This window comes from Jaculus jaculus, chromosome 10, assembly GCF_020740685.1.
Source record: "Jaculus jaculus isolate mJacJac1 chromosome 10, mJacJac1.mat.Y.cur, whole genome shotgun sequence".
Classification (NCBI taxonomy): domain Eukaryota; kingdom Metazoa; phylum Chordata; class Mammalia; order Rodentia; family Dipodidae; genus Jaculus; species Jaculus jaculus.
The window spans coordinates 114465130-114486036 of record NC_059111.1 but is presented as its reverse complement, the minus strand read 5'-3'; the positions used below and the strand labels follow the sequence as shown (position 1 = coordinate 114486036).

General features: G+C 48.1%; 1 protein-coding gene across 1 annotated transcript in view; it reads left to right on the top strand.

Annotated features, from left to right (window-relative positions):
* Positions 1-413: 413 nt before the first annotated feature.
* Positions 414-20907, top strand: part of Dpp6 (dipeptidyl peptidase like 6) — an 802942-nt gene continuing 782448 nt past the window's right edge. The window contains exon 1 of the mRNA XM_045160238.1: positions 414-718. Coding sequence (XP_045016173.1) covers positions 668-718 — 51 coding nt within the window. The 5' untranslated portion in view covers positions 414-667. The remainder of the gene's footprint in view (positions 719-20907) is intronic.

The following is a 20907-nucleotide window of genomic DNA, read 5'->3' as shown; positions in this document are numbered from 1 at the left end:
AGCGCCCACGCGCGTGCGCCGCGCCTCTGTCCCCTCGGCCCAGGGGCGTCGATCGAGCCGGGAGGGACGTCTCGGAGCGGCCGCTCCACGGGCTTCCCTCGCGGTCCTGCCGCGCTCAGGCCGAGCCCCGCACGCGCGCGTGGACCCGCACGCGCCCGAGGCGTCGCTGCCCAGCCGGTCCCCGCCCCGGCGCAGTGACGGCGGAGCCCGAGCCCAGGTCCCCGCCCAGTGTCCCGAGTGCGCCCCGCGCGGGCCGCGCCGCGCCGCTGTCGCTCGTTCGCTCGCACCGGGTGTTGACGGCTGGCTCGGGGACACGCACGCTGTCTGCTAGGCTCGCAGCCTCTTCCGCCCTCCGCGGCCCGGCTCCCCGCTTTGTGCTGCGAGCCGCGCCCCCAGCGCCCGGACGGACTGCAGATCCCCTTCGCCGGAGGCGGCTGGACACCGTGGGCTGCGGGGCGATCCGCCGCGGAGCCCAGAGCGGCAGCGACAGCGGAGGTGGGAGAGCCAGGACCACGGAGAATTGTTCTGTTGTTTTTGTTTTGTGTGTGTGTTTTTTCGCTTCAAAACGCCATCCCCACCCAGTCCAGACTCCACTTTGGTCCTCATCAGGACAATGGATTAACTTATTCTTCTCTGGACCAGAAGTCAGGTTCGGACTTGGGGCAAGATGAAGGAAAAGGCGATGATCAAGACCGCGAAAATGCAAGGCAACATGATGGTGAGTGCGCCCGATGGCCCGACCGACCGCATGGGCGAGCACAGGGAGCAGCGGTGGGAGGGCAGACCTCTTGAGTCCTGAATTCCCATTCCCCGGGAGTGAATGACGTGGACCCAGTTGGTCCTCCGAGTGGAAGTACCTTCTGACTTCCCATCAGGACCCACAGAGGCGGCAGTGCCTGGCCCAGAGGGTCTGGCGTGTATTTGCGAATGGGAACTTGGTGTCTTTTCCCCAGCTGTTGTGTTCTGGGCATGAGGCTTTGTGTCTTGGGGTGCAGGCAGCGCGGCAGCTGGGGGGTGGGAGTTCCAAGCAGACCCCTCAGGTTTGCTCTGGGCACATGAAGAGATCTTATCTTCAGCCAAGGAAGTGCCTGTGCTGGTCACTGGGTGCCAGTCTGGGGTGAGGAGCGGGTGAGAGAACTGTTGGGGTTTACAGCCTTGGTCCACTGGGTCGTGCAGGTTGCTCTGCCCTGAACTGCGCCCAAGGCTGTCCAAGGGGTTTGGGAAAGGCTGCTGCTTACAGAGGTTGTGCCGGGGAGAGGGATGAGGACACGTGCTCCTCCAGGGTGACAGTGTCGGGAAAGCCTCTGAGATGCCCTGTGAGGCCCAGGACTGCAGGCCAAGGGGCATCTTGGCGTGGGTAACTTTAATAACTTGAGGATCCAGTGTAGGACCTTATTGGTGCGCTGACTTGTGGCTCTGGTGGGTGGCTCCGCTGAGGGTGCCGGTGGCCTGGGACAAGGGTGCAGGGGTCAGAGTGCAGGAATCGGCTGCACAGGAAGGTTGCCATCTTGTCGGGTAGAAATCGTGAGCGTGTTTACTTGGGTGATGTCCTGCCCCTGGAGGTGCTGGTGTGGGATAGGGCCCCTGCCCTTACCTGGTGGCTGTTACTTTTGGCGTGGCGCAGGGATAAGAAGCCTGATCGCTGTGCTACTTTGGAAGGGCCAGCAGGAAATGGAAGCCTTCGACCAGACAGTGCTTGCAGTTGTTTACAGGGGTGGGGTGGGTGTGGGGCACGCGAGAGGAAGACAGGGGTAGAGAGAGCTAGTTAGTGGCCCATTTTGAGGTCCCCCTTTAAACAGAAAGACAAGAAATGAGATTTGTTTTGATTGAAAAAAAATTCCCAGCTGGTTTAACCACACCCACAGCAAGGCACCTGTTGCCGGGTTCAGAGGAACCTGTGGAATTAACGTGCGCACACCTCGTGCTGTGCTCAACTCGGAGCTTTGGGTGCAGGAACTCCATGGAAGACGCCCCCCATGGCACCAGCCTGCATTCAGGAGCCTGTTCTGTCTGGAGATCTTTGTCTGGCTTAGTTGTTTGTGGAAATACATTTGTTCCAATTTCTTCCACCTTTGCTTTAGCCACTGCCATTGGGCGTAATTTTTTTTTTGGTCTAAGCAGGGTGAAGTATACTCACAGTGCAATGTCCACCCACAGCCATAATTCCTTTCTATATCATGTACCAGGAAAACCTGCACATTTGTGACTGTACCTAAAGGTAAGAATCCAGATGAGTACGCGGTCACTAGTGTTGTCAACGACTGTTATCAAATAAGTACTTGTGCTCTATGTGACACAGCAACATCGCTAATTTGCGTTTTTAATCAAATGCTTTTAAAGTCTTCTGTCCCCTCTGAAGCACGAGAGGATGGTTGACCGCATGCCTCACTTGTGCTTTGCATCCAGGTGGCCCACGTGAGGCTCGCTGTGTGCTCTGCCCCGTGGCTAACATCAGCAAATGTCTTCAGAGCACACTGAACTGAGCCCAGAGAAGTCTGTGGCCAGCAGCATTCTAGCACTCCTCTGTTGGGCCAAGAGCAAATTGAGATGTGAACTTATTCTGCTTTCAGGTTGTCTGCCAGTTCTTAAGTGGGTAAATAAGAGTCTGCAGTCTGGCCTATGACTTAGAAAATTTTGTACCTGACCCAATCTGCGTGACTTAAGTGTGTGACGATTCCACACTTGCCCGGTGAGTGTGGGGCATGTTGGTCTCTGTTTTCACCGCCACGTTGGAAGACTTGCGCAGTGCAGTCGCTTCTGGATTGGGTGGCAGGCAGCGCTTGGCGCTCCCCGCTTGACTGGAATTCAGGTGATGCGTAACATTCACCACGAGGACTGGGTAGTCTGTGCCTGGCTCCGTCAGGTGAGTGGCTACGTGTGTGGCAGACTGTCTCATGCTGTGTCCAGGGCTCCAGAGCCCCACCAGAGACAGACAAGTCACGACTGCCTTCTGCATGCTCAGAGCTGCTCTTGCTCCAGCGTGGTGCTGCAGTGGCCATGGAGAGAGAGGCAGGAGTGGGCTTGACCCTGCCCAGTGGTTGTCAGATCCAGTTACGGGCATGCATGTGACACGTTTCCTCAGCCAGCCTTCTCCAGCACGTGTCCGCCTGGCTGTCTCGGGCTTGCAGACCCTGTGTCACAGGAAGCCTTGCAAGTACAGGACCGGCACATCCAGGTTTGCCCTGTCCGTACCACACTGATTCGTTTAAAATCCATGCTGACCAAACGTTGATATGCTTTTTGTTCTCCATGCCTCACTTTTGAAGTTTGTTTTTGATTATAGTTGGGTGATCACGAAAGGAATATGTGCATTTTTCTACCCAATGGCCTTGCTTCGTGTTTAGGGATGACTATTAAGAAATGCCAAAAGAGGAGTCCAGTCACAGCTTCTCTTTGAATTCTGAAGAAAAGTCTATTTCATAAACTTTTAATATTCTGAGAACTCACAGACTAATTATTATTCGATCTGCTATGTAATTCACTGAGAAAGAAATCAAGATTTTCCATTCTCATGGATCAAAAGTGATTCTGAAAACCTTAGTAGTTACATAAAATCTCCATTTGAAACAGGGTCCTGATGTGCACTTTCAGCCCAGTGTCCCCTTGTTGCCCATTTGTTGATATTCTACCTATTTTCAGAGCTGTCTCCTCTGGTAGTAAGTTCCAGGAGCAGTAGAAAAGTTAAATATCTGAAGGATATTGTCCTATGCTAAGTCTCCCTTGTCTGTCCACATGAGCTTTTCCCTGACACTGAGTTGCTTGCTAAAGGTTGGTTCAGAGCAGAAGTCTGGGGTCTGACTGTCACTTTCAATGCCGCCTCCGCAGACAGGCTGCCAGTCAGGCTTGCCCTGCCCGTGTCACAGCTTAGGTTGAAAATCTGTGCCTATGGCCTCTGGATATGCATTCCACTCCCCACACGTTGCCTTAGTTATTTATTTCTGACTGGTGATTCCTCGAGTATGTGGCAGTTGACCTAGGTGTGGGCATGCCTTTCGCACCCAGGACTCTAGCAGAGAGCACTAAGGGAGTGGACACAGGAGACAGGCCTACAAGTCCCTGGAATTCTTATGAAGCCTGTGGTTAACGGGTGACCACCTGCTGGAGGAATCTGCTGACTGAATGCAGTCTTTCCTGAAGCTGCAGCGGGCATATCCCCTGCCCGGGAAAGCTATAGGTTTTGGAGCCAAGTTGACGACGTGTGACGGCAGGAGCCTCACAGCTCTCAGAAGTTCCACCTTCCATTCCTATGGTGAGATGACAGCATCAGAGCTGTCCAAGGTGATCTGCGGGCTGCCCAAGCGCTTCCCAGGCAGCATTGCGCAGGCAGGCTGCCATTCCTGCAACGGACCTTGTGCAGGGAATGGGATAGGCTCTTTGAGGCTTGCAGAGAAGAAGTTATGGGGTCCTGTGGAACTCTGCCTTCTGCCCTGATGTCCTCCTGGGAAACACCCTCCATGCAGAAAGATGAAATTTTGGGGCGTAGCCTTTACTGGGAATGCTTCCATATCGCAGAGTGCTTGATAACTCCATTCTTTTCCTCTTCCTCCTCCCTTTCCTTTCCTCTTTCTTCTGTTGTTCTTCTGGCTTCTCTTCTTCCTCCTCCTCCTCCTTCTTCTCTCTCTCTCTCTCTCTCTCTCTCTCTCTGTGTTGTATGTGTGTAGGCCTGCTCATATGCACGTGGGCACATGTGTATGGGGATGGTGTGCATGTATGTACATGTATGTACTTGTGGAGACCAGAGGTTGACGTCAGGTATTTTTCCCAATCATTTTCCACCTTCTTTGTGGTGACATGGTGTCTAATTGAATCCAGAATTCACTGATTCAGCTCTACTAGCAAGTCAGAGATCCTCCTGTCTCCACCTCACCAGAGGCAGTTACAGGCACATACCACCACACCTGGCACTTTACACGGGCACTGGGGATCTGAACTGAGGGACTCATGCTTATGCAACGAACACTTTACCCACTGAGCCAGCTCTCTGGCCCTCCTGCTGTTTCTTATGATGTAGTGGCATAACGCTCCTGGTGCTGGCTATAAATGTAAGCATTTTAGTATGGCATTTGCAAGGAATTTGCCTTCTGAAAATGGATTTCAATCACTACCCCAAAGGCTCCATGTTTCTCAGAGTCTGCCCCTATGCCTGGGTTATGGGACATGGGTCTATATGTTTCTACTTCCAAGCTCCAAGCATCCCTTCCTAAAATCTTCCACGCCATGAGTGATTCTCTTCAAATAAAGATTGCCTCTGTCTGCACAGGAGAATGGGCTGGACGTTAGACACTATGTCACATGGTTTCCTAAGAAGAGGAAGACGTTAATACACGTTAACCAGCAGTAAAATACATGCAAAAGTGATGCTGGGGGCTTCTGCTAGCTGGGCACATAGACAATCTTTCCTGAATGCTGAAGAAAAGCTTGGGCTTTCACTTGAGTATTTCATTCCTTCAAGAAGAGTTCCTTCACTTGATACCATTCCTTTAGGAAAAGTTTCAACCAATCAGGTTACCTGGGAGTGCACCCCAGCAGAATGCTTGCCCATTCTCATATAAAGTAGAAGCCTATGCCAGGTAAGGGGCTAAACAGCTTTGACCTTCCTCCCTAGTTCGTCTAGAGAGGTTGATTAATTTACTCTAGGCAAATGTTATCCTTTTAGTAGTTTAAAATAAACTACATAATATAAGAGAAGTTTGTGAGCTCTTGTGATTACAGATGGCTGTAATATTTGATTAACAAGATCATGTTTAGGAGCTTGAGCGCATGCCCCAGACATTTAAGTCCTGCATACTTGCTGAGCTACAAGCACGGGATGATCTTTTGAGCGGGCTTGTGTCCCTGAGGGAGAATGGGAGAAAATCTTTCAATCATGATGAAGAGGTTCTGGAAACTCACCCTGGGCAGTGGGTTTAAGTATGGCTGGATTATAGAACTATCAGGAAGAAATCCAGGGGCTTTTGAAGTCTGGCAAGTTGAGATACACTGACTGAGAAAGGAGGTTTTCTGCCCCATGCCCTTCTCCACTCAGGGCCTCCCAACTCCGCCTTTCCCTAACACAGCACGCACAGGGATTACGAACCAGTTGCCTACACTGCAGTCAGGCATCCACAGGGTTAATGGTGCTTCTCTCCCTCTCTGCTAACAATATCTAGAAACACTGAGTGAGAGCTAATGTCTTAGATAAGTCTTACTATCAAGGCTTCAGGAAATAATCAAAATATTGATGGGGACCTTTTGGAAAATGTACAATAATGCCTGGCTTCAGGGTTGTGGAGGAAGCAGAATCCGTGGAGGAAGAAAGAAAGAAAGAAAGAAAGAAAGAAAGAAAGAAAGAAAGAAAGAAAGAAAGAAAGAAAAGAAAGAAGACAGAATAAGGAGAAATGAAGGAACTGTACGGAGGCAGCCCTGGGATCAATACTGAGAAAGGGACTGAGGCATTTTATTCATTTATCTTAGATGATGCATCAAAATTTAAACTTGGACACATAAATAGGGTATCCTTTAATATTTCTATATGTGTATATCTTGTGTAATATTTAAGTTAAGTTAAACATAGCCAGCTCCTCAAACATTTAACATTCCTTTATGGTGAAAATTTTCAGGGTTCTTTCTGCTAGTATGACTTGAGGTGTCTCTGCCTTAGGTTGCAGCTGGGAATGGGAAAACGAGAACATTCGAAGACTCAGCTGTTCTGTCAGTCTCTTCTCTGCGCCTGGAAACGAGCCGTCCTTCTCTCCATGACTTTGTACTTGTCTGTGGTCCTCCTGAAAATTCATTTCAAGTCAAATGGAACAAATGGGAATGCTATGAACAGTGGGGCCAGCAAGAGAGGTTCTGGAACTTTCTGTCTGTGACTGGCTTCTGTAGGCATCTCTTTGACTTCAGCTTCCCCTGTAAATTGTGGGATGTGACAAGACTGTGCCTGAGGTCACCTCAGTCTTCTCTTAGGACATGCTGAGGATGCTGCTGTCCCCAGCAGAACTGACTCCACTGGCCTCTAGTCTCCTCTGTGCCAACGTACATGGCATCTCTCACTCATCAGGTTGTCTTCTCACATGCCACTGTTTGAAGGTGGCGAAAATAGATGGCACACATATGTGTCCCAGTAAGTCACTCAGTCCAGGGCAGCTCCTCCATAGCTGTGGCTCAGCAGGGCTCGGTTTGTGTGTGTGTGTGTGTGTGTGCACGTGCGCACACAGCCCTCCATTCTCACTCCACACATGATGCCCACCTGCATGTCCGTGGTGTAGCTCTTCTGGGCCAGCTCAGATTGGTTGGGGAAGAGCTGCAATGCACTCCATTGCATTGATTGCATGACTTTCCAGCTATCATATAAAAATAGTGGCATCGCGATAAGACAGGGGTGCCAAGGTTGTTCCTTTTCCAGTTGAATGTTACTCATCTGTGAAAATCAAAGGGTGCTGCTGGCTTGCAGGGCTGGCTGTGAGGCTGGTTGGCAGTGTACCAGCTGCAGTGGCTGAGGTCTGTGGGCATGGTACAGGGGAGACAAACCCTTGGGTGGGCCACTCCATCTTCACTACTGTTTCGTTGGCAGGGAAGCTGCCCTTCTCATTGTCCCTGACCCTCCTGACCAGGTTAGGAGCCCTTTTACAACTCGTAGAGCTACAAATGCTTCTCATTTTATGATTCTTGTTATATGTGAACAGCATGTAGTAAAACTCCCACTGTAAACCATCCAGCGATGAACTCAAGGAAACTGAACCAACAAGCTCGTGTTACAAAACTTTGGCCCAATCATGGAACTTCCGGGGTTGGTGTTGCCTTGGGGCACATTCATTTTTCTATGCCTTCATATTCTATATTCTGGTGAAATAAGAAATGATAGCCTTCAAATGTAAAAACCAAGATTCTTGCGTTCTTCCAAAGTGATTTTGTTGTGGACTAGCTTTTCTGTGCAAAGGCAAAAGATAACTTATCACATTTAAGAATATTATCTGGGAACTGTGGATGTAGCGCAGTTGGTAGAGCACTTGCCTAGTGTGCATGAGACCCTGAATTCCACCCAGCACTCAATAAACCTGCAGTAGTGGCTTACCTGTAATCCCAGCCCTGAGGAGGTAGATGCAGGAGGATCAGGAGTTCAAGTCATCCTTGGCTACATAGTGATTTCAAGGCTATCCTGGACTAAAGGGGGCCCTGTCTCAAAAAAACATACCCATGGGTAGAAGATCTTTCCTGCAAAGCCCAAGGACCTGGGTTTGATTCCCCAGGACCCGCATAACCCAGATGCACAAGGTGACACATGCATCTGGAATTTTCTTGCAGTTGCTAAAGGCCCTGATGTACCCATTCTCTCTATCTGCCTCTTTCTCTCTCTCTAATAAATAAAATAAAATAAAAATATTTTAAAAACATATCCACATATGCATATATATATCACCTATAATTATATATAACAGAAAATCAACCTCAAAGATTGTATGATTAAATGCTAATCTCAGTATGGTTGTCCCCCAAAATTTCTGTTCAGGATACTAAGTAAAATCTTGAGAAAACATTATAAAAAGATGGTTTTGCTATTCTTAAGATTGTGTTAACTGTAAATACATTTCAAATATCCTGTGTTTTTTTAAAATATATTTTATTTATTTATTTATTTTTGAGAGAGAGAGAGACAGACAGACAGACACAGAGAGAATGTGTGTGCCAGGGCCTCTAGCCACTGCAAATGAATTCCAGATGCATGCACCACCTTGTGCATCTGGCTTACATGGATACTGGGGAATGGAACCTGCATCCTCAGTATTCACAGGCAAGCACCTTAACTGCTAAGCCATCTCTCCAGCCCAAGATCCCATGATTTAAAATCAAAGTGAATTATATTAATAACCTGCATTCATTAGTGCTTATAGTCTGAAACAGTTTCACATACATTGTCTCTTCAGAACAACCAGTTGGTTGGTAAGACAGACGTTTTTGAGGCTGAAGAGCTGAGGGATCCAGGTTCTGGGCCATGTTCTTGCAGCCTATGATCTACTCTTTAGAAATTCGTTGCTTTCCTGTCACATAGAGAAGGGCACTGGGAGCCTGGAGGATAGGGAGAGACAGTGAAGGGCAGCTCTGTCCTTCTAGCATCAGCCTCTTTGTGAAGGCAGGGACACACCTGCCACTGTTGACACCTTCTGCTCATCAGGGTCTTTTAGCGGGAAGAGAAAGGAACTCCCCCAGCCCCAAGCAGTAGCAAGAAATAGACACCTGCTGTGGTGATGTGACAAGGGACAAAAGCTGCGGAGGAAGGTGGGACCTATTTTGTCTCCCAGTTTGAGGGGATACAACTCACCATGGCACTGAAGGCAGAGGTAGTGGCCCTGGTGATGGCAGCGGGAGCATGAGGCATCTGGTCACATCGCGTCTGTAATCAAGAAGCAGAGAGGTGAATGCTGGTGCTCAGCTCGCTTCCTGTGCCGTTTTTATTCAGTCTGGGATGCTATCCCGTGGGATGAGGGTGAGGGATCAGGGTGAGTCTCCTCTCCTCAGGTCAGTCTCTCTGGAAACATCCTCATAGAGATGCTCACAGCTCTGTCTCCAAACCTGGTCAGGTTGACAATGAGGATTTGCTATCACACCTACCTGCTCTTTGATGAGACCTGGAGAAAGTTCTGTTGGGAGGACCCATCCATTTACCTGTAGAAAACACTGGAACACTAGAGAAGAACAGCTCTGTGCTTGCAGCATCAGCCCAGTCCACAGAATATTGCCCTGGGTTGATGTATCATTACAAAATTACATTAAGAAACTCAACTACATAAGATAGCCAGAGAAATGGAAATCATAATGAGCAAACACCCAATGAAAAGTTGAAAATGGGGCTGGAGAGATGGCTTAGCGGTTAAGCGCTTGCCTGTGAAGCCTAAGGACCCCGGTTCGAGGCTCAGTTCCCCAGGTCCCACGTTAGCCAGATGCACAAGGGGGCGCACGCGTCTGGAGTTCGTTTGCAGAGGCTGGAAGCCCTGACACGCCCACTCTCTCTCTCTCCCTCTATCTGTCTTTCTCTCTGTGTCGCTCTCAAATAAATAAATAAAGAAATAAATAATACTTTAAAAAAAAGTTGAAAATGATTTTAAGCATTAATTTTGACACACATGTCTCACAGGGATAACCCTGTCATAATCAGAGCAATTACAACTTTGAAGTCATCTCACACTAGCTGCTGAGGCAAAGGACCCACTTATCTTACGCAGACCCTTTGGACTTCTGGGTGTCTCCCATGAAAAATTCAGGCAGATATGTCCCCAAAAGATGTATAAGAATCCTGGAAGCAGATTTGTGCATAGCAATCTTGAACTGGTACCAAGTAACAGAACACCCATCACCAGCAGGGTGTGTAAACACGTGGGTGTCTTTATGTAGTAGAAGGCTGGGCGGTAGCACAAATGAACGACTTCACATTCAAAACCATGGGAAACAAAACACGGAGACAACATGTCAGATACGAAGTTAAGCAGGAAGGCAGCCTAACCAGAACATAGAATGTATGGCTGCATTATAATAAAATTTTTAAAAAGCTCCAGGTAAAATTATGGCTAGGGATGTAGCTCAGTGAATAGAGAGCTTGCCTAGCACAAAGGAAGGCCCGGGTTCAATCCCCACCACTGTGAAAAATGAGCTTGGTGACAAATGTCCGTTACCTCAGCAGGGGAGAGGATCAGGAGTACGAGTCGAACCTTGAGTTCAAGGCCAGCCAAAGCTACATGAGATTCCATTTCAATATATATATTATAGATAGATAGATAGATATAGATATGTATATATGTAAAATTAAACTATTATGTAAAGAACCATTTACATAGTATCCCCAGTAGAAGTGGTGACGTTTTTAGAACCATCATGGGAATGATGGTTGGCAGTGTACCAGCTGCCCTGGCTGAGGTGTTGAGGAGCCCAGGCCATTGGGAGACCTCACGGCCACACACTCATAAAGAACAGAGAAAAGAATTAACTCGGGAGGCAGAGGTAGGAGGATCCCCGTCAGTTCAAGGCCACCCTGAGACTACAGAGTGAATTCCAGGTCAGCCTGGGCTAGAGTGAGACCCTACCTCAAAAAAAAAAAAAAAAAAAGAACAAACAAAAAAAAGTATTCAAGAGGAAGGGGTGTGTGTGTGCTTGCACACGCATGCCCATGTGCACATGTGTGTAGAGGGAAGGTATCACTTCTTTTATCTTAAGGTAGGAAAAAATCTTATTTTAATTATGATAATGTTATGACTCATGATTCTTTTACTTTTAAACTTATCTGTGGTAGCAGGGAGGTCTGAGAGATGGCCCTCCAAACAATCCTACTTACTTAGGGCAGCTATCCCATTTTAAATTTGATTCCCTGAAAAGTGCTTATGTGGGTAGAATTAGGGTCAAAGATACATCTTTCATTTTTCAGTTGGATTGTTAAGGGAGAATTTGATATTTTATGTAAGGTTTATTTAGAGTTCACTGTGTGAGATCTCTAGCAAAGGTTAATTCCTGCAGTTTTGACTCCCCATCTGGAGCCAGCGCCAAACCTTTTCTTCTCCCCTTCATCAGTGCGTATGAGTTACAGATAATGTTAAAATGCTCTCATGAAAGAAAATCTCAGAACTCCCAGTTACATTAACAATGCTAATGAGAGTTAATGTATTTCCAGAGCTTTTATGGGACCCAAAATATTCAAACTGCTTAGAGATGTTTCAGGACCACCCTGAAACTATACCACCAGGCGTGGAACTTTCCATGGTGATAAATTCCCTAGGATGAACTCTGCTGGATTTTTTCATTACAGTTAGAGGGGAGAAATTTCCCACTGGGTAGCAAAGAAGAAGGTGAAAAGAAATGGAACATTACAATTGGTTATCTGATGATAATGGAGACCTTTCCTCTGGTCTTGAAGATGTCACCCACCCAGACCAACTGAGGAAACTCCTGGAGTGGTCTCTTTTTGCAGTAGGTATGCCAGTCAGCCTTTCATAGCCATGACAAAATATATCAGAGATATAACTTATAAGGGAGAAAGGATTATTTTGGCTTCTGGCTTCAGAATTGTCAAGTCCATTTTCATTTGGCCCCATTGGATTGACTCTGGTGGCATCGGGTATCATGGAATGAGGTGGGTGAGGAACACATGTTGGGGCAAAGCTGCTCAACTCATGGTGGCCAGGAAGCAAAGTGAGAGAAGAAAGAATGGTCCATGGTCCTAACATCACCTTCAAAGGCACATTTACAATATCTAACTTCCTTTCCCTAGGCCTACTTCCCAATGGTCTCCTGACCTCCCAATAGCCACACAGGCAAGCCTTCAGTGCCTGGGCCTTTGAGGGATATTGACAACCCAAAGTACAGAAGTAGAATCATGTCTTTAGATCTAGTGTCAGAAACAAACTCCTCTTGCTGGGTTTTAAGCTGATGTATCGAGTTCTTACCAGATCCCATTTGAAACTCTTCCAACTGTTATTGTGCAGATATGACCACAGGGTCTTGTCACATGCATAGTATTTTGGAATCATTGCTGACTATATAAACCATTATATTTTTCTTTATTCTTTCTTGAGTTCCTTAATATTAAACATAAAAAGGGGAGGTATGTGCAGTATTATGGTTTAATCATGGCAAAAATGCTGAGTGAGGGCACGTTCAAGCTTTCTTTTGCAGCTGCATGTTTTCAAGATAAAAAGAAACTAGTTCATAAGTGAGAGGGCTTGACAACAATTTGATGACATGGATTATCCTACTGTGACCTGGTCCTTGGGTGACACCGGGATCTGAAAGGCAAATCTTCCAAGAAAGGGAGAGAGGGACACCATTCCTCTACTTCAGTTCTGTGAGGGTGTATGCATGTTTGTGTGCACAGGTACACGTGCGTGTGCAGATGTGCGTGCATGCGTGTGTGTGGATGTGTGCGGAGACTGGAGGACAATCTCATGTGTCATCCTCAGGATGTTATCCCATTTTTTTTATTTTTTGAGAGAAAGAGAAGAGGCAGAGAAAGAGAGAAAGAAAGAGGGAGAAAATGGGGGTCTTTCAGCTGCTGTGAATGAACTCCAGATGTGTGCGCCCCCTTGTGTGCATCTGTGACATTGCATACTTGCATCACTGCATCTGGCTATGTGGGACCTGGAGATTTGAACAGAAGGTTCTTAGGCTTCACAGGCAAGCACATCAGCCACTAAGCCATCTCTACAGACCCCCTTTTTTGAAACAGGGTCTCTTATTGGCCTGATGGCCAGTGAGCGCCAATGATCTGCTTGTCTCCACTTCTGCATCATTGAGATTACACATGTGTACCTCATGCCAAGATTTTTTTTTTAAAGTTGTGTTCCTTTAAATATTTTGTTTATTTATTTACAAACAAAGAAAGAGAGAGAGAAAGAGAGAGAGATAATGAGCATTCCAGGGCCTCCAGCTACTGCAAACGAAATTCAAATGCATGCACCACATTGTGCATCTGGATTTTCGTGGGTACTGGGGCATCAAACCAGAGTCTTTAGACTTTACAGACAAGTTTCTAAACCACTGGGCAATCTTTATTTTTAAGCATAGGTTCTGGGAATCAAATTCAGGTCATCATGCTTGCAAGGCAGGCACTATATCAACTAAGCTAGCTCATCAACCCGAGACTTTGTACTGTGTGTGTGTGTGTGTGTGTGTGTGTGTGTGTGTGTGTGTGTGTGTGTTTATGTTTAAGAGTGTGGCAAGTGCTTTACACACTGAGCCATCTCTCCAGTGCCTAAGACTCTTTTTTTAAATTAAATTTTAATTTCTCCTCACAAAGCAGAACATTCATATGAGTTACGTTTGTAATACTGAGGGCACCGTGGACACCCAGGCCTATAGACACTGAGCATGATTTGTGGAAAATGGGTCCTCAGAACTTGGTGGCACCATCCCCTCTTCCAGGACTTTAAGAGCAAGACCACAGCTCAGCAGGGCACTTGGGGAGGGGATGTTCGTGTCCTGGATTGGAAGCTTCAGGAGCCTGGTAGAGAGAACATAGAGTCTAGGGCAAAGGGAAAGAGTGAGCCCAAAGCCAGGCTATTGAGGATCTTGACAGCCCCAGCAGTTATTCATCCCATAATGACATGTGGCAGCAGGGAAGCCCTTCACGTTTTTCTTCACACCAACCGCAGCCCCTTCCACGAGGGCTCTGGACACAGGGATGTCTTCATGTTCTGATGAGCCTCAAGGAAGAAGACTGCCCAGAGCTGTCTTGGACAAGGGAGACAACTCTCACTCAGCCCTTATGAATGTCAACTTCCAGGTCCAGGGAAGGGTGTCCCAGATCAAGACGGCACGCTTTGATGTGTAGGAAGGAATCCCTCCATGACGTCTTTCTGATGCCATGTTGACCTGTAGCAACATAGCAGTGTTTGGAAGTTGACCTGCCTTCAGGTCAGCTGGCCCTCACATGTCTTCCATTCTGTCTCCTTTCTCCACACTAGCACTGGACTAGCTGAATGAATGTGGCCCCCAGATTAAGGGCTGTTGCTGCTGCCACTGTTAATACTCAGCCCTTTCTGCACCCCAGAGGTCCATGTCTGCTCATCTCCTGCAATGTGGGGGGAGGACTTCAGGAGAGAGCTTTGTGTTACCTACTAAAGTGGTCCATCATTTTTGGGCATGGTGGAGGGCATGACTAAGGGACCCAGACCCCGGGGGTTGCAGCAGCCTGGACCCCAATAATCTTGCCTTGAGACTAGCAGGAATGAGTCTGCTCCCTCCCCCCAGCCAGGGGTGCCTGGACATCATAATAAAACTTAGGTTTCACTTTTCCCAGAGCCTTATGACCTTTTGCTGCTTGCCTGGCGAAACCTACCCTAACCCTAACCCCATGACCTGTACCCTGTACCTTTTCCTGCCACTACATAGACCATGTGACCTTTTCCCACTCACCTGTGATGTCACTACATGCTAATTAGGCATCAGCAGCGCCATCATACTAACCAATCCCTTTATGACCTGTACCTCTTCCCAGTCTCTCACAAATGCTTGTAAACCCATTCCCCTGACAAATAAATGAGCTGTCCTTTGACACAGTCTCCTGGGTGTTTCTTCCCATTGCACCCACAGCTGCTCAAGACCCCGCTCCACTGTCGCCTGGATGCCCCTGGGAAACCGATGTGCAGTGGCCCCAGGGTGGCCAGGATCCACACACGTCATCACACATGCTGAGTATGGTCAGGATCCACACACGTCATCACACATGCTGAGTATGGTCTCTTGGGTCTTGGCAAGAGGTCTCCCAGCCAGGGGGCTGAAATGACATTCACCTCAGCCTCTCCTGTGGTGTCTCTCAGCTTCTTACGCTTAGGACCATGAGGCTGTTCATCATGTGGCCATCAGCCTATGCACAGGCAGAGAAGGCAGATGGAATTCCAAGAGCTGGGATTCACTAAAAGGCACTGGTGTGGCTGTAAGAACACTTGAATCTCCCTCCCTTGGCATGCATGCACTGTGCCCTGGGCATCCCATATGCAGACCCTGAGAAGCCAGGGGTCACAGGTCAGCCTGTGCATTGTGGGCTTGCTGTTTAGTGTGTGAAACGCCGTGTGCAACTGATGGTGCCTCTTGTAACAAGATGGAGGCTCTGCTGCAGTGGTCCTAGACGTGGGTGCGCCTGGCTGCCCCACATAGGCGCTGTAGGCTTGGTTTGGCCGTTTTTACCAGTTTTGAGGCTCACATCTCGGTGAGAGATGTGACAGATGACAACGATGTTTCCCTTAAGCTGTCAATCCAAGGCAATGTGGAAGTGTCATAATTAAAAATATTTCATCCAGGAGAGGAGGAAATAGCCTAGACTTTGGAAAGAGAAGAACTGAAATGGAATGTCAAGGGAAAGTTGGGCACCTTCAGTTTGTTAGTGCTGTGAGAGGAGATTCTTCACTGAGGAAAGTCACAGAGACGCATTCGAGCAGGTGTACAGACCTGCCTGTTAGGTGCTGGCAATGGGAGGTGTGGAGCAAGTGGAGGTCCACCTGTGGGGGTGGGCGTCACAGCTGCAGAGTGGAGATGGATGGGTTGTGAATAGATGCTGAGGCCGAATGCCATAAACCTTTCCAAGAGAGGCACGCAGAGGTGGTGGGATGTTCGAAAGATGAGAGCCAGAGTGGGCTAAGTAAGGCGCTGGTAGAGGTGTACGTCTGCATTTCCCTTCTTCTGTGCGTGCGTGCGTGCGTGCAGACTCAGTGCCCAGTAGTCACACATGTGGAGGCCAGAGGAAGGTGTCCGATGTCCTTCTCTTCCACTCTTCCACCTTATTTCTCCGAGATAGGCTCTGTTACTGAACCTGGAGCTCACTGTTTTTTAATTCTAATTTTAATCTTAAAAATATTTTTAAGAGAAGAGTGAGGGAGATAGGGAGAGAATGAATACACCAGGTCCTCTAGCCTCTGCAAACAGACTCCAGATTTATGCACTTGGTTTTACATGGGTACTGGCGAATCAGATCCAGGTCATTAGGCTTAGCAGGGAAGTGCCTTAACCACCAAGTCATCTCTTCAGCCCCCTCACGGCCTTTCCGTTTGTTTTTTTTTGTTAGATCAGCTGACCGGGGCGCCCCACTGACCCTCCTGTCATGGCCTCTCATAGCCCTGGGGTTATAGGCATGTTCAGCATTGCCTGGATATTTTTCTTTTTTTAAAAGGCACGTGCCACCACATGGGGCTAATTTATTTTAATTTTAATTTTACTTATGAGAGAGAGGAAGAGAGAGAATGAGTGTGCCAGGGCATTCAGCTGCTGAAAATGAACTTCAGAAGCATGTGCCACCCTGTGCACCTGGCTTACGTGCTTCCTGGGGAACTGAACCTGGGTCCGTGGCTTTGCAGGTGAGTGCCTTAACTGCAGAGCCACCCTTCTAGCCTGGCTGAGGATTGACCTCTGGTCCTCATGCTTGCACAGCCAGTGCCCTTACCATCTGAGCAATCTCCCCAGACTCTGCATTTTTCTTTATTAATGGATTTATTTTAAGACACCTAAAGGGCTTATAAACCCAGCTTTTATGAACAAATATAAACAGTTGTAAGGAAAATATTGTAGGCTTTTCCTAAATTAACATTGAATCCCATTACCTGCACAGAAACAAGCCCTCACAAAGTAAACACTATGATGCCCGTGGGCTAGTGAGACCACAGTTATGGGCACTGTGGGTAAACAGGAGCACGCAGATTGGCACACACCCAGAAGAGTGGCAGCAGAACGACAGAAAAGTCAGGATGGTTGTGTCTGGCAAGATTGTCTGAAGTCAGGGGTGCTCATCACAGGCGTGATGGTTCGTTTCCTATGTCAAGTTTTAGCCACTTAGGCCTGGACAGGCACCAGTCAGCAGGCAGGATGTATATGCAGGGTAGTGTTGGATGAAACAAAGTTTAAATTATTGAATTCTGAGCAGAGCGCATAGGCCTTCCTAGTGTGGGCAGGTCTCATGCGGTACATGGAAGCCCTGGATAGAATGTCCACTGAGGAATTCTGCAGCTGATGCCACTGGCCTTGCTGGACAAAGTGGGCTCTTCTCAGTCTGCATGGTCTGGTCAGCTCCCTTCCTCGTACTGAACTGCAGGCACACACAAACTCTACCAGTTCTGTTTCTGTGGAAAGCCCTGGCCACCGCATGACAAGGCACGGGGCATGCTGAGCCTTACACGCAGCTCTCAGTGAGAGCAGCAGGCTTCTCCAGGGCACTCCAGCAAGATCCATTCCCCTGGCTTAAATATGAGCCTGGCAGGTTTTAGGTTCGTAGAGGCAAGATGACACACATGGATGCATTCCTTTTAAATGAGGAAATAGGTCTAGGGAGATGGCTGGGGGGTAAGAGCGCTTGCTGTACTAGCCCGAGGTCCTGAGTTCAGTCCCCAGCAGCCACGTAAATAGCCGGACATGGCCACACGTGTCTGTAATCCCAGCGCTGAGAGGGGCAAAGAAAGGAGGATCATGGGGCTGGCGAGTCAGCCATTACAGCCCCCCACCCAAATGTCGATCTCCAGATTTTGTGAGAGACTCTTTCTCAAGGAAATAAGATCGATAAAAGATAGAGGAGGAAACCCGGTGTTCTCCTCTGGCCTCACATGTGCCCAAGAAGAGCCCACATGTGCACACACGTGCACACATACATACATGCACACACAGAACTAAAATAAGTTAGGGATTGACATGTGCAAGAGTGCAAAATCCTAAATGTGGATTATAAAATTCACAGATCACTTGTGCAAGATGTCTGGACTCTTGCTCTTTGCTGGGAGTTGGACTCCTAAGGAATTATGGAAGTGTCTAATCTAGAAATCCATGTTTCTAGTAACATGTGCCAGTAAGGGCTGAGAAGTGGCCCACTGAGGATAAAAGAATCATTTTCATTTAAAAGATAAAGGTGGGTCATAAACAGAAAATTCAGACCACAGCTAGATAAGAGCCAAACACTGTAAACAGAGACTCTGGGATTCCTATTTGAATGCTTCTTATTTAGTGATATGAAGAGCAAAATATAGAGAGCACCCTATCAGAAAACTCCAGTGTGTGAAGGCAGTAGTGAACAGACCATTCCTACAGTCAAAGGGGGACAGAGTGGAGTATAGGAAGACTGTGTGGTGCATGGCTCCTTTTGCAAGTATTTCAGATGTATTTTTCTTCATCAATTCAGCATATGTCAAACGAACCCAATACCTGCCATCTGTAAGGATTACAGGATCCCCTGTGAATGTGATAAGATGAATGACTCACTGATCCAATTTTTTTTTATGTGTGAAGGAAAATATGAATGGTTACATAGAAACAACTTGAAAAGTCTGGCATGGGGATGTATGCCTAGAACCCTACCACATGGGAGGATTGGCAGGAGCAGGAGAATCCGAGTTCCAGGCCAGCATGGATGCATATAAAAATGAGCACAGAAACAGAAACTAAACACACACACACAGTGCAAAAGTCGTATACATGTGTTACTGAAAACATCAAGAAATATATGTAAGATGCTATTGTTTCATCTAAATGTGGTTTCCCATAGATTGTGTGTGACCTATCATTTATAGAGGATATAGGGGGTATGTTGGGATTCTCAAGAGAACAAATCACCATCACTTCTAGAATATACAGTGTGCACACTGCCCCCTCCAGTGGGATGAACACTCTCCTTCTCTTCTAGAATATACAGTGTGCACACTGCCCCCTCCAGTGGGATGAACACTCTCCTTCTCTTATAGAATGTACAGAGTGCACACTGCCCCCTCCAGTGTGATGAGCACTCTCCTTCTCTTCTAGAATGTACAGTGTGCACACTGCCCCCTCCAGTGTGATGAGCACTCTCCTTCTCTTCTGGAATATACACTGTGCACACAGCCCCCTCCAGTGTGATGAGCACTCTCCTTCTCTTCTAGAATGTACAGTGTGCACACTGCCCCCTCCAGTGTGATGAGCACTCTCCTTCTCTTCTAGAATGTACAGTGTGCACACTGCCCCCTCCAGTGGGATGAGCACTCTCCTTCTCTTCTAGAATATACAGTGTGCACAAAGCCCCCTCCAGTGGGATGAACACTCTCCTTCTCTTCTGGAATATACACTGTGCACACTGCCCCCTCCAGTGGGACGAGCACTCTCCTTCTCTTCTAGAATGTACAGTGTGCACACTGCCCCCTCCAGTGGGATGAGCACTCTCCTCTTCTAGAATGTACAGTGTGCACACTGCCCCCTCCAGTGGGATGAGCACTCTCCTTCTCTTCTAGAATATACACTGTGCACACTGCCCCCTCCAGTGGGATGAGCACTCTCCTTCTCTTCTGGAATATGCACTGTGCACACTGCCCCCTCCAGAGGGATGAGCACTCTCCTCTTCTAGAATGTACAGTGTGCACACTGCCCCCTCCAGTGGGATGAGCACTCTCCTTCTCTTCTAGAATGTACAGTGTGCACACTGCCCCCTCCAGTGGGATGAGCACTCTCCTCTTCTAGAATGTACAGTGTGCACACTGCCTCCTCCAGTGGGATGAGCACTCTCCTTCTCTTCTAGAATATACACTGTGCACACTGCCCCCTCCAGTGGGATGAGCACTCTCCTTCTCTTCTAGAATGTACAGTGTGCACACTGCCCCCTCCAGTGGGATGAGCACTCTCCTTCTCTTCTAGAATGTACAGTGTGCACACTGCCCCCTCCAGTGGGACGAGCACTCTCCTTCTCTTCTAGAATGTACAGTGTGCACACTGCCCCCTCCAGTGTGATGAGCACTCTCCTTCTCTTCTAGAATGTACAGTGTGCACACTGCCTCCTCCAGTGGGATGAGCACTCTCCTCTTCTAGAATGTACAGTGTGCACACTGCCTCCTCCAGTGGGATGAGCACTCTCCTTCTCTTCTAGAATGTACAGTGTGCACACTGCCCCCTCCAGGGTGACGAGCACTCTCCTCTTCTAGAATGTACAGTGTGCACACTGCCCCCTCCAGGGTGACGAGCACTCTCCTCTTCTAGAATGTACAGTGTACACACTGCCCCCTCCAGGGTGATGAGCACTCTCCTCTTCTAGAATGAACAGTGTGCACACTGCCCCCTCCAGTGGGATGAACACTGTCCTTCTCTTACTAGAATATACAGTGTGCACGCTGCCCCCTCCAGTGTGATGAGCACTCTCCTTCTCTTCTAGAATGTACAGTGTGCACACTGCCCCCTCCAGTGTGATGAGCACTCTCCTTCTCTTCTAGAATGTACAGTGTGCACACTGCCCCCTCCAGTGGGATCAGCACTCTGCTTCTCTTCTAGAATGTACAGTGTGCACACTGCCCCCTCCAGTGGGATGAGCACTCTCCTTCTCTTCTAGAATGTACAGTGTGCACACTGCCCCCTCCAGTGGGATGAGCACTCTCCTTCTCTTCTAGAATGTACAGTGTGCACGCTGCTCCCTCCCGTGAGAAGAGCACTGTCTTTCTCTTCTAGAATATACAGTATACA